Genomic DNA, 14,408 nt, shown 5'->3' on the forward strand with positions numbered 1-14,408 from the left:
GGAGCAGAGATGGGATTTGAGGCTCAGTGCCTTCGTGCAGGTGAGTCTGCACTGTTATTCCACAGCATATGACAAAAGTCACAGATCGGGGAATAATGCAAAGATGTTTGCCAGCACTGTGTCACTGCAGGCCAAATGGAAACTCCCTGAGTTACTACACAAGATAAATCTGACAGGATTATAAATCAGAAAATTGTCCCAAATGGCAGAGCTGCTGACAACATACACTATAGTCCTGTTGGCATCTGATGTTTCCTTTTCTTTGTTTCTTCTTGCCACCAGAAGAAACATCCTCTCCTTAAAACTGTGCAGTGAAAAGAAGGAGAAACAATTCCAAAAACATCTGAGTGATGAAACAAAACCTGACATTCCATGTTTGCTGGGTTTGACTAAATGCAATAATGCTAAAATAGCTAGATACATAAACTAGCTTTAAAAAAACAGTTTGGAAAAAACCACAAAAGTATATCCTCTAATATTCTATATGAAAACATTATTCAGAATTGACTATATGGAAAACACTGACACATGGGAACTAGGGCACAACTCAAGTGATATGAGCACTTGAGACATCCCAGATATACACAAAGTCAAATGTTAATAGTGTGGCATATCAACAGAAACAATCTTTCTGTGTTTCAGAGACAGACTTGGGGATTTATTTAATTGTCCCTATTTACAGCAACAATCCTTTCCTTGCTAATACCCTCAACTCCTGACAAAACATGCCTAAGGGACAGCAGCTCTCCCTCTCAGAAAGACTCATTGAGATTGATGTTCTCCCAGCTTCAGAGGAACAACGTTGTGTAACTCAAGAACCTGCACCAGGGACAGGAGAAGTGAACTTGGATTGAAAATCAAAGCAGCTTCTGAATTGCAGTTAAAATACAGTCAATGACCAAGTCAAAGTCTTTCCCATCAGCAGGAGTTATATGGCTCTGTAGTGACATTTACTGACAGCTGTCAAGCATTTGGGTAAAAATATGGAAAGATATACTGGCAGGCACTGAGTAAGAAACATGGGGAGGGGACTCAGGTGATCATTGGTGTGTTTATTTCGGTGCATAAAACATGTAAGGAAAATGATTTCCACATTTCTAAGAAAAGGTTACAAGCAATGAAAAACAAATGGAAAAGAAACCAAGCAATTTTTTTACAGTAACGTTGAACAAGGAAGGTAAAGGCGAAGTTGTTAATTCAACAGAAGCCAAGTATTTTGGAACAATCCTGGTTATGACAAACACAGGTTAAAACAGACTAAATTTAAATTTTTCCTTTCCTAATTGATACTGTTCTGTGAGACAATGTTTAAAATCTGAAATGTTCCTACAGCTCTTTTTCCTGCAGTGTTGTGCAGACAGATGAGAGTAAATAATCTTGCTCTCTACTGAGAGCTGGAAAGCGTGACCAAACCCTGACCTTCCCTCCTGCAATCTCCATCTGGGCACAGAAGAAAGGCCAAGAAAATGAATGGTTAACCAAAGAGTTACTGCATCTGTCCCCTTCCAGAGGACTCAGCAGCTCAGGTACCCAAAACTCCTTAAAAAGAGGATAAGGAAACTCTGGTGGTCTTTATATGCCAAGGTAACTAAAATTTTCAGCCTGAGAGATTTACCTCCCGCACACAGATTTGAGCTGGGTTTGGGAACATCTTGCAAAGCAGCAAGGGGCTGGTGGGGAATTAAATATCAAAGCCATGGCCCTCATTCCGTGACTCCACATGATCTTTAGCTCCACAGGTACTTCAGATGCAAGAATCCAAGCTCAGATTTATTTTGGAACACAATCAACAGGCAGCATGGAAGACAGGAGATGCTCTTACACGAGGAAGCAAATGCCAGACATCACGGAATGCTGCGGTCTAAGGGAGAACACAGCAACAGGAGCCAAGAGTGTAAGCAGGTATGAACAACTGAGCTTTGCTTCACCTAAGCCAACTATAAATTATTTTAAAAAAAGAAAAAAAAAAATCACTCTACACAGTCTGTGGAAGCTCAGTGTCCAAACTAGCCACTGAATAATGCCAACAAACTCTAAAAAAAACCCCCAAAACCAACCAAACAAAAAACCCTGGCTTTTCCTTCCAGTCCAAACACATTTTCATCTGAGATCTTTTCACATTGCAAACTGATTTCTTCTAAATGCTCAGGAAACAGAGCTCCACATAGAAAACTTTTTAATAACTATGTGGATAGCCTGACAGCACATAACTCTGAAAGAACCAGCTGAACCTCTCACTCCCACTACAGACTCAGAGAGGCATTACCTGTTTCATTAATAAAAGTTAAAAACTCAAATAGCAGCAATAAATACTCCCAATGAAAGGGAAAAAAAAACAGCACTTGAGCCAAAATAATACACAGGGGACCATCCCTTCCAGAATGTCAACCACTCATAGTTCCCACTGTAGCACCACTCCCAGGTTATCTGGGCTACATCTTCCATACAGATCACCTGGTCATTAAATAACTCTGGAGGACTCCTGTGTGTCACAGATGATAGAATTCCTGACAAAAACTAGCCATAATGTTTAACTGAGTAAGATAGGTTGTGAAACAAATCCCACCACATTCTCCCCAGAACGGGTAATCAGCAGGTCCAACAGAGCTGGACATCAAAACATGGAGCCTACAGACGGAGAAAAGTTCACTTAATGACATGTAAAAGACTGGTGACAAGAACATGTGAACTGGTGACAGGCAGGAAAGCCATCCTAATTTCCTAGCTTGCTCTCAAAACTGCAATCACCTTTCCACAGCTGAATGGGTCCTGCAATACTCACAGGACCAAAAACGTTATCATTAAGCAAAGTATACATAACACTGCACTTTAAGACTTTTTTTTCTGACCACATTTGTACACAAAGAACTATTATTCACAGGTAAACTAAAATACAAAAGAAAAAATACCTGATAAGCTACATATGGTGTGCAAGTAAAGAACACTTTCACAGAGCTTAGAGAGCATAAAGTGCTACATGAGAGTTTGACTCACCCTACAGATCTCTGGGTAACCACAACCCAAACACCACGTAAGGTGCCAGGAGGAAATGGGCACACATTACTCCTTCAACACACACAGACCTTTCACAGCTTAAAGCTGCCTGTATATTTCCAAGTAAGCACAAGCTGAATTATGAATATATTTATCAGAAGTACCTTACATGCCAGCAGTGGGCTGTTTTGTCCCCTGACATAAGGACTGTGCCACTAGAAAAGCTTCAGTTTTATTGATTCTTATTAGGAGCAGGGGAAGTAACAGAGATGTCAGCTACAAAACAGAGGGATTAAAAAACTAGTGACCAGCAGTCAGACACCAATGTAAAGGTGAGGTAATTACCAGCTGGAGGGCAAACCAAGAAGGAACAACAATTCCAGTAGGTAGAGTGAACTTAAAAAAAAAAAAAAGGTGCTATGATCTTTCCAGATCAGATAATCTCCAATTCTTTGGTTATAAACTTCTCCAGATGTTTGTACTGCACTTATTGCTGTGGCATCAAATTATTTTTTTATGTCCAACCAGCTCATCAGATTAAGACTGTAAGCTTTTGGGGAAAATTCTATTTATCTGTATGCAAACTGCCCTAATCCAAGATTTCCATTATTCCATTAAAGAACCAGACTACTGGATTGAGTTTCTGATTGATTCCAATCCTCAGAAACAGAATGGGCAATTTAAAAATAACACTGTGAGCAAACAACTCAATGAGAACAGGTAAAGTGATTCTTCCACACAAGGGACCTTTAGAAAGGCCATCAGAGCTCATCCCTTCAGCACAACTCCACTATCCCAAGAATGCCAAGACTGCAAATGCCCCAGGATGGGCTGGGTCCTGCCACAAATTGGTTTCCCTGGACTTGGACTTCACAACTTTCTAAGGGAAAGGGAACCCCTGAAAACTGGATATCTGCAGATGCTCAACTCTTTGATGTGACAGGGCAAAGAAACTTCATGTAACCTGGGTCTTCCCAGGTCTTCTTCCCCATTGCTCCTGTCCTATCTCAAAACACAGCACAAAGGAAATGTCACCTCAGATGTCTCCAGTCAGAGTGTTGTGTTTTGCAGGGATGTCAAGCAGGGCTTTTTGCTGAGTTGTATATGGAAGTAAGCACTTTTGGCATTTGCTGCTAATTGGACACCAAAAAAGCAAAGTCTGACCGAATTTTGTGATCACAGTGTGGGTCTGCCATCATCGGGAGAGGGCAGACAGCTCCCGTGGCTCTCCCGGCTGGCACACCATGTAGTCTTAATTTCATTCAAGTCAAATATCTACTAATTGCTTTTTATCCAGATGCTTTTCTTATTTAGGTACTACAACTGCAGAATGAAAGACTTCGACATTTATGAAAAGAAAAGGCAGCTGGTCACCATGTGGACACTGCTGGCTCTAGTTACCAGGATAACTCACTCTTCATACAGGCAGCCTTACTGATAATGGAGATGGAATATCTGCTGTATCCATATGTACACCTACAGCTGTGGATTCAGAGATGGAAAGGGTTTCTTATGCTACAGTTAAGATGTAATAAATATTAAATCATTTTACACTGCATTACAGCAAAAAAATAGTTTGCAGGTTTTGGCAAATTTTTGATGTTTGCTTTTCAATCCTGGTGAGTAAATGTTAACTAATGTCATTATGAACACTTTAATCCAGAGGGAGATATTAAAAAAAACCCCTCAAGGATTAATTTGATTGAAGCACTACATTTAATCCACTATGTTGTGTCCAACACTGATGTCAAAATGACGTTCAAAAATAATTCTTCCACTTTACATGTAACAGATAATGAGTCACTAAAAAAAAAATAAAAATCTCTATATTGTGGCCATATACCAGCTCCTGGCTATTCAAGGCTCAGACACAAAACTGACATCCTGACTTCAGACCATCTCAGAATGGTTAGAACCCACCCTAACCTTCTTCCAGACAGAGAATGCCAGTGAAGATACTCACTTTTAAACAGTGTGTCTCCTCATCCCCAGCATACAAGTAGCAGGATATACTTACATTATCCAAAAGGAATTGCAACTCCTTCAAGTACTTTTCAGTTTAATTAATAAAGAGAAACTGAATATGGATTTCAGAGGATTTAAGCTCAAGCAGGGTCTAAAATTTGGTCTCTGAGATAGGAAAAAAAATTAGTAGCACGTGACACTTAAATGACTGACATACTTAAACATACTTAAAATGGCATACTTAAACAACAGAGCAACATTTTCCTATCCAGTGCTTTGCACAGCATTAGAAAAGTATTCTTAGGGTGATGAGTCAATTTATCTTCACTGGCTACTTTCCAAGAGTATCCACTGGTGTCACTATTCCACCTGTAACAACCTTGCACAGCCAAGTAGAATTAAGATTTTATTACCTTAAAGAGGAAGAATTAATTTTGATTTTAGTCAAAACAATCACAAAACCTACAGTTTACATGTAGATTTTGGCAGTGATCATTACTAGTAAACTGCATAAAGAATAAATATCAGTACTTCCAAAACTGACACCATAGTAATGCTGCTGCTTGATGCATCAAGCAGGGACGAAATACAAATAACAAACTCCCAACAAAAGTTTATTAAGTTTTACTTGGTTATTGTTAACAGGTAACACAATAAAATAAGCTGATTTAAACAGTTTTCCCCAGAGAATACCCCTGTGACTGTGCTCATTGGCAAAACCACTTGTAACATAAGATGGGAAGTTCAGAACAAGCAGGATGGTATAATCAGAGCTGCAATTTGTCAGCAGTGGACTGTATTTAGGAGCAGATAAAGATTTCTGTAAATTTAAAAGGCTGCATACATAAGCAATAGTTCTCCAAGTAATAGTTCTCATCAGTCCTTAACAATAAAATGAACACATCAGACCAAAATAGTTTCTTAAAAGTAGGTCAAAAATACCCATTCATGATCACTTCTGCATTGGTTTCCTGGCAAATTCATCTACCCACACAGATATACGTAATGTGTATCCTGGAGACAGTGAGGCAGAGGAAGAAAACCAAATACATTAATGAGGTAGCTTAGACTGGGTAACTGCAGTTAAAAGTTTTATTGAACAAAAGAAGGTAAAACGTGGTAGTCCAAATTCACTGAGCAAAAGCAGCTCTCTCGCTGAAGCTGCGTTTTGTGCTAAATAACCTTATTAACTGAGACTATACAGAGGACACATTATGCAAGTTATCTCAACAGCAAAGGAGAAAAGGTAGATTAAACTTGATCTGATGGAACGATTTGGTCAAATTCAGTGGCTTAAGTTACTGTTTCTAGCCCTTAACTACCTCTATTCAGTACAGGCATACAACAGAGTATACAACTGCACTGAATTCCCATTTGTTAATAGTGTGTGCTCCCATGCAAGCGGAAGCCAATTCCTGAAAAAAAAATAAAATTAAAAAATGTAAAGGTATTTAAAATGTTTTATTTGAAGCATCATTCAACTGACTCAGGAAAAACACTCGATATATGTTATAAAAAAACTCCCGGCTCTACAAGGTCCGCTTCCTGTACAGTGCTAATATTTTAAAATTATTTTATTTCTCCCCTCTGCCTAAGAAACTTCATATGCTCTGAAAGCACCCACAAAGTTAGGTGGGTAAGCAGATATGTCAAAAATACTCTGTGAAAAGAGGGAGGTAGCTCAGGCCCCTTGGCAACCTTCGGACAGTTCACATTGTTGTGGTCTACCTCCCCTTGTCATCTGCAGTCAAAAATGAAAGGAAACAGGATTTCAACTATGAAATTTAGTGAAAGAACGTGTTCAATACAAAAATCTTCAAATTTGACTCATTGGGCTCCCAAATGTAAGCTATAAGGTACCTCACATCCAATACACAACATTAATAACGTACCTAGTTCATACATTTTATAGACAATATCCTCTCATTTGTTAAACATTTGGCTCGGGCGAGTACATCTTTTTTGTTAACCACTTGACAAACATTCTAGGCCAAACAAACAGCACAAGTAATGTCAAAGTCTTTTTTTTTTTTTTTTTTTCCCAGTAATTGTACGAAATGCTGTAGGCTAAGCCTAACAGAAACTACTGAAGAAAAATAACAGACTCCATGATGCAGTGCAAAGGTGTTACTACAACATCATAAGTCAAGGGATGGTTCTAAGGTGCTGAAAGAGGAGATTCTCTAGATGGTGACCCTGAATTGTCCTCCGGTGGGAAAACAGTAAGAGTGCAGGCTCGAATGCCACCAAGGGATTCTGGGAGGTCAAATACTTTATGCCACTCATCTTTTTCTGGATCATATTTCTGAACTATTTCCACCATGCACCGATTATTCCAAGAATATCCTCCAACAACATAGATTTTATTTTCAAAGACAGCAACCCCAACATCACTTTGCCCACGTAACATGGCAGCAATTGGAGTCCACTGGTCTAGAGTTGGTGAGTAATATTCACAGCTTAGAACATCATCATAATCACTGGTTCCTCTAAAGTGATTTCCACCAATAACATACAGCTTGTCTCCTACAGTACACATGCAATGCAGACCTCTGACTGTCGTCATCGGAGCTTTCTGAGTCCATTTGTCTGTGTCAGGGTCAAAACACATAAGTTCCTTTTGGAAAGTATCATGGGTAATTCCCCCTAGAGAGACAAAACATATGTTAGAGTAGTGCTCACCCTAATAATAAGCATTAAATAACAGCCCCCCCCCAAAGAAACATTTTAGTGAAATAATTCCATCTTCCTTAAAACTTCTTCACTCTAGCTTAGATTACTATCACAGATGTACTCAATTTCAAATGACACTTGTTCCTTTAAACATCAACACAGGCAGGCAGAAGCCATGTCTCACACAACACTTTATTACACATGATTGTTACTGTTTATTACACATGATCGCACTTCAGTTTGGCAAAATTACCTTTGCTTACATTCAATCAGTTTCCTAGTTTTGTTTCTCACCATCTAGAAAACAGCAATCCATTTCCCTTTCCAATTTTGCTGCTATGCCATTGTGTTTTAAACAGTCCTATCACACAGCAGAATTTTATCAGAAAACCTTTTCCATCAACTTCAAGTGAATAGAAAGTGGACATAGATTTCAAATATTCTTCTCTTAACAGATGTCTATGGTTCCCTCTACATTTCTGTCATTCCCATAGCTCTCTGCAAAAGCACATGGAGAAAAACTTCAGGGGAAGTCACAGGATGATTTCCTGTTAGTGGATGAAACATCCCACCTTTCCACAAGGTCACTAGGCAGGTCCCAAAGCAGTCACACCAATTTCAGGCACTGCAGGTGTATTAGATATGGTTTAAGACCATAATGCTACTATATTTGATGTCCAAAAAGTATGCAGAGAACACACTGCTACTGAACAATCTCTTGCTGGGCTAACCATGCCACATGGAATTATCACCAGACAGAGATGGTATGGTGTCTACAATACTTAATTCTTCAGCTGGACAGTAAGAACTAAATACAGAAAAAACCTGGACTATCCAGCCTTGGTCCTTAATGGCACCTATAGCAGTGGTAGTGCGTGGGAGCTCATCAGAAAGAACAGCATCTAAAGACAAAGGAAGCAATCTTCACATTTTCAGTCCCAAAAGTGTTTGGAGCAGATCAAAGGAAAAGAAAAATCTGGGGGAAATACACAGCATCTACATGAAAAAAACCACAGCAGAGAGCATATACATGTGCTACCTGCAGTAAAACAAGCAAAATGGACAAAAAAGTACTGATAACAGCACAGTAATTAGAAGCTTAATGAACATGTTCACAGAAAAATCAGCAGCTGTACCTGACAGTAAATTTTAAAATAAATCCCTCCTAGTTTACTGGCACAAGGCCCCCTAATTTAAGATACCCCTAATTTAAGGATCAAGCTGCTCCAGCACATTTCCCCACCAGTTCTTGTCAGCTAAGCAACCTTGTCCCACCTCTTGCCCTGAATTTCATCTTACTTCTTAAGAGGACATCCCTTAAAATTTCAGTAGTAGAATATACATAAGCCTATGACCTCTCTAGTGATCACTGACAGACAGATTGAATCTTCTTTAAAAATTGAGAAGGTACCATATTATCAGACAACCTATTGCCCTACTTTGGAAAAAAATGGAATGAAACTATAACCTTGGTGACGTACAGGACTGAGCATATTCCAAATGAAAGACCAGTGAAAGTACAGACGTCATTCACATACTGTGATTCCATGAAAACTTATTTTCCATTAGCTCAATGAAGGCAAATGTTCTTCTTTAAAGTAATAAAATTTTCAATGCTTTCCAAAGGGGATGCGTTCAATTATACTGCTATAGTATAATTTTATTATATAAAATATATAATATTATATTTAATTATATTGCTATATAAATGTATATCTGTGCCATTGCTACAAAAACTGTATTCTGATAGTTAAAGTGAATAACTGCTTTGGAATTCAGAACTGTCAATTACTATGAAAATGCATAATATTATCTAAAATAATTTTGTCAGAGCCTGCAGTATGTATGTTATTTCACTGCCTTCATGTGAAATTGCATCAGTACTTATAGTACAGCAAACCTACTGCAACCACAGATAAATTTTTATTGTCTCCCACTGAAATAGAAAAGGTTAGATAAGTAATCGTTTCATAGAGATAACGTCATAGGAATTATTTACCTGAAATATACATTAATCCCCCATACACGGTTCCAGCGTGACCATAGTGGGGTTCATTCATTTTTGCGACGTAGCTCCATTCATTCATTCTGGGATTGTAACATTCCACAGTGGCTGTTGGAAACAAATGACAACATAAAAGTGTTGAAGCCATTGTGGCATTTTAGTATTGAGTACAGTGCAGTGGCAGAAACTCATAAACAGAGGAAGTACCCACAAGAAACACGGTTCAGCTGAGAAAGTGTCAAGGGAATTATTGAGCTTTATCACAGAATCACAGAATGGTTGGGGTTGGAAGGGACGTCTGGAGAACATCTAGTCCAACTCCCCTGCTAAAGCTAAAGCAGGGCCACCCAAAGCAGGTTGCACAAGACTGTGCTCAGCTGGGTTTTGAATATTCCCAGAGAAGGAGACTCCACAACCTCCCTGGGCAGCCTGTTCCAGTGCTCTGTCACCCTCACAGTAAAGAATTTTCTCATCCAATTCAGATGGAACTTTCCAAATATAAATTTGTGCCCCTTGCCCCTTGTCATGTCACTGGGCACCACTGAAAAGAGTCTGCTCCCATCCTCTTGAGATCTGTCCTTCAGATATTTGTGTGCATTGATAAAATCCCCTCTCAGTCCTCTCTTCTCTGGGCTGAACCCAGCTCCCTCACGTTTCCTCATAAGACAGATGCTCCAGTTCACTCATCTTCCTAGCCCTCCACTGCACCCTCTCCAGTAGTTCCTTGTCTTCTTTGTACTGGAGAGCCCATAACTGGACACAGCAGTCCAGATGTGGCCTCACCAGGGCTGAGCAGAGGAGCAGAATCACCTCTCTCAACTTGATGCGAACTCATTCTCTTCCTATTGTACCCCAGGATACCCTTGGCATTCTTGTCCCCCAGGGCACACTGCTGGCTCATGGACAGCTTTTTGTCTACCAGGACTCTCAGGTCCTTCTCCACAGACCTGTTTCCCAGCAGGTCAGCCCCCAGCCTGTGCTGATGCCTGTACTTGCCTGTGCTGAACTTCATTAGGCTCCTCTACAGCGTGTCCTGGCCTTGCTGAATGTCAGCAATACTCTGACTGTTCCAGTCACTCCTCCCAAGTCTGTACCATCAGCAAACCTGCTGAGAGTACACTCTGTCCCTTGTTGACTAATTTTCTATTGTCTAGTGTTTTATTAAGTACTTGCACAGCAACATACAGCACAGCATATGGAAGTCACTAAACCAAACAGTTTACAAAAGCCAGGCTTTAAAAAAATACAAGATGAAACATCCCTGAATCTGGAAAGGAGAGGAGTGCCTGTGTCAATACACAGTTCCATTTGTGCAGTTTTCTTTGTGAACTGGAATGTTAAAATGATCAAAGGATTTATCAGATCAGAAATCACAGAGGATAGATAGTACTAAGTTAAAAAGAAACCCAGCACCCAGGAGTCCTTGCAGAATGCATTGCTGAGAAGGAATCCTCTCTTCCAAGTAAGATGGGAGAGATGCAGGCTGCAGGGAAAGGGTTATACAATAAATACAGAGAATACAAACAGAAAACAGATTCAATAATGGTTATGTGCAGGCTGTAGGGATTGGCAGCTTGAATAGTACAGTGTGATTGGAGGGGCAGGAGATCCTCCAAAATCCTCTAATATACTAACCTTATGATGCACAGAGCAATTCTCAATAATTAAGTTATCTTAAAGACAAATTAAACCTCATTTAAAATAATTAAAATTGAGAATGAGATTCTAATGCCTGTTATACAATGCTTAATCTCTGAAGAGAGATGTTTATGAACAATTCACACAAAAAATGAATCTGTCTTCAGAAGTGGCATTTTACATGCTCTAGAAAATGTTTTTTATGGAATCAAGGGTAGAAAATCTGAGTCAGCTCTATGGAATCAGTGATGGTAACTTAACAGTCCAGGATTATGCATCTACTGAAAGAAACAACAACAACAAAAAAAACAGAACCTGAGAAACTTGCCATTTTAAAGGCAGAATGTAGTTAGTGTTAGTCTAAGTCTGCAAAATTAGCAGTACTGGCCAGGCCAGTAAAGAACCCCAAACAGGAGCACTTATACAGTGATTAACAGGCAACTCAACCTAACTCCAAGCTGTCCTAAAAATATCCTTTGCCTGGATTATGGTAATGAACACATCAGAAGTTATACTATTAAATATATACATATCTATGAGTTGTATTTCTCTGTACTGCAACTTGACACCACATGCAGTATTTGCCCAATCTCCAAATAAACCCATGCTCGCTCTGGTAAAAATGAATCCATCCATTCCAATATTCTTTTCTAAAAAGGAAAGCTCCTTTCTACTCTGCTCCATTTAGCAATCAGAAGCAAAGATGTGCGGAAATTTCAAAAACAGAAAAAAAAAAGATTTGATGGGTAATTATAGCTGTCCCATTTCCACCCTTCCGACCTGCTGCTCATCATTCTACTTGCTTTCACAAAAACAAAGGCATCCTCTTTCCCATGGTGCTTCCATTGTGCGCTGAGGTGAGGAACTTGGATTTCTAACACACTAGGACAGGAAGAGCAGAGTATGTGCAGAGCAATCACAAAGCCAGCAGCACCCAGATGAACATGACATTCAACACTGGACGGTTTTATCTCACTCTGCACTATGGACTGCATTTAAGAGAGAAGTTGTAGCCAAAAAATCACTTCAGCAAGAGAAAACAGAACATGCAGAAATCGGTACACATTACTGCCCTCACTATCACCAAGTTATAAAGATATTAGTTATCTGAGAAGGGAGGATGTTCAGTCCAAGATCCCTCACATCCTGATGTGTCTCTAAAATTCTCTCGAACATTCCCAGTAGGGCTAAAGTACTGTTTGATGGTATTTCAGGCAAACTATTCCAACTCAAATCTCACTTTACTGTGCTCTAGAACAAAGTTAATCACTTTCCAGTTGAAAAGCCCTACTCTTGTTTGATTGATTGGTGTAGTTGTTTCCCTGTTACCTTGCAAGGTCATTCAATTTCTCTGCACTGAAAAGATATCCCTCTGCACTGAAAAGAAAAAAATATTCAAAATTCCAGTTATTAAAGGTGTCCATCAATTTAAGGGAGGCATCAGGATGTTCTCTACAAAGTCTCCAGGCAGAGCACAGTTCACAAAACACTCAAAACCTGCTACTTTACTGAACCTAAGTATATATCCTATAAAGCATGAGACTGATGGATTTATTCTTTCAACAGCATGAATGATTCAAACCAGACTTTATTTATGTTTAACAGTAGAACTTCTGATGTGTTCATTACCATAATCCAGGCAAGACAAGCCTTGTTTTAATAGAATTAAGCAATCTCAAAAAGACACAAAGCTTTGGCAGTCCCAAGGGATGCTCAGCTCGCACTCATTTTATGGTGCCATCTGTGATGCTATTTGAGGAGTATACAGATATTTAGCACTTCTCTGTCAGTAGCATCTACTGTGTCCTGAGATTTATTACAGCAGCACTTAGCAACTGTGTGATTCTTAATTTTGTTACATAATTTCTATAATACAGTTGGTTTCTGTACAACTCAAAGATGACTTGGTTAAAGAGTTCCTGACTGATTTTGTCCTAGAATAGAAAGGAGCCACTTCAAAATAAGCCCCTATGCAAGAGGTCCTCCAGTTGACATTTACTTTGATATTCACATTACTACTCACAGTAAACAGCCCAAATGGGTAATGATGCTTATATCCTTAATCAAAAACATTTAAAATATATTTTTTTAGTACATAGTTATAATTAAAATATAGACTCCCAGGAGAAGTTTTTACATAAACAAGGAGGGTTCAGCATCATAGAGGGCACCTGGAAAATAAATGCTTTCCAACTTGATGGGCAGAGGGTCAGAAGAACAAGTCCTGCCTGGACTACAAGTCTTCTCTTTCCATCTTCATTGCAGCGTGGTGATCAAAGTATCAATGAATCTGTGGTTGAGTCACAACTCAACATCCCCTAAGGTGCTTTAGGAAAAGCCCATATATAAAAATCTCAAACTCCACTCAGGCCCATCAACAGCAGAGCCTGAAATATTCCAAAATACCTAAATGCACAAGTTTTCTAGTACTTACAGGCACAGCTTCTGCCATCAAGCATCACAACTGAGCTCTTGAAATGAGCTACAAAAATCTGCTTGTCTGAGAATAGAACACAGTCTCCAATACTCTGCACAACAGCCCAGCTGGAAATTACCAATGTGCTCTGATTCATGAGTATCTCAGTGAGTCACACCTGGTTTTCCCTTTGCCTCCTTTTCCAAGAAGTCTTGTCTTTTGCACACCTGCCTTCTCCAGGTTGGGCTCCTCCTTTTGCCAAAGCGCTGTTCTCCCTGCCTTCTGTTCTAGGAATACCTTTAGCAGGTGCCAGCTTTGCCACTCTAAGAGAACCAACCAGAATTATGTACAATCCTTCCAGGAGCAGTGCATGTTTCTGCACAGCCCTAAGTTGTTATACAGCTGAAAAATCTGAATTGTAATTCAGGATGTTTCACGTATATATTTACCACATTGCAACGCATGTAACCACACACCTGGAAATTCACTTGTCCTCACCAGTGAACCAAACTTTTCTCAGTGGCATGCACTGGTAAAACAGCAGCTGATTATTACACTAAGGCACGTACTGCAGAGGTAGAAAGTGGCATTTACAAAGTTCTCAGAAGATGAAACACCTGAAAACTGTTTTGATAAGGCTCGATAGAAAGCTTCAAAAAAGCATACTTTCTATTCCAGTGAATGTCAGGAGAAAGAAAAAAATTCATTTTAGTAACT

At 39.4% G+C, this 14,408-nt stretch overlaps 1 protein-coding gene across 7 annotated transcripts in view; it reads right to left on the minus strand.

The window, feature by feature from the left end:
- Nucleotides 1-1,032: 1,032 nt before the first annotated feature.
- KLHL13 (kelch like family member 13) overlaps nucleotides 1,033-14,408 on the minus strand; it is an 84,818-nt gene continuing 71,442 nt past the window's right edge. For all 7 annotated transcript variants that reach the window (XM_032701880.1, XM_032701879.1, XM_032701881.1 and 4 more), the window contains 2 exons: nucleotides 9,632-9,745; nucleotides 1,033-7,605 (listed from right to left, as the gene is read on the minus strand). In XM_032701880.1, coding sequence (XP_032557771.1) covers nucleotides 7,118-7,605; nucleotides 9,632-9,745 — 602 coding nt within the window. In that variant the 3' untranslated portion in view covers nucleotides 1,033-7,117. The remainder of the gene's footprint in view (nucleotides 7,606-9,631; nucleotides 9,746-14,408) is intronic.

Source organism: Chiroxiphia lanceolata, chromosome 14 (genome assembly GCF_009829145.1).
Source record: "Chiroxiphia lanceolata isolate bChiLan1 chromosome 14, bChiLan1.pri, whole genome shotgun sequence".
Lineage (NCBI taxonomy): Eukaryota > Metazoa > Chordata > Aves > Passeriformes > Pipridae > Chiroxiphia > Chiroxiphia lanceolata.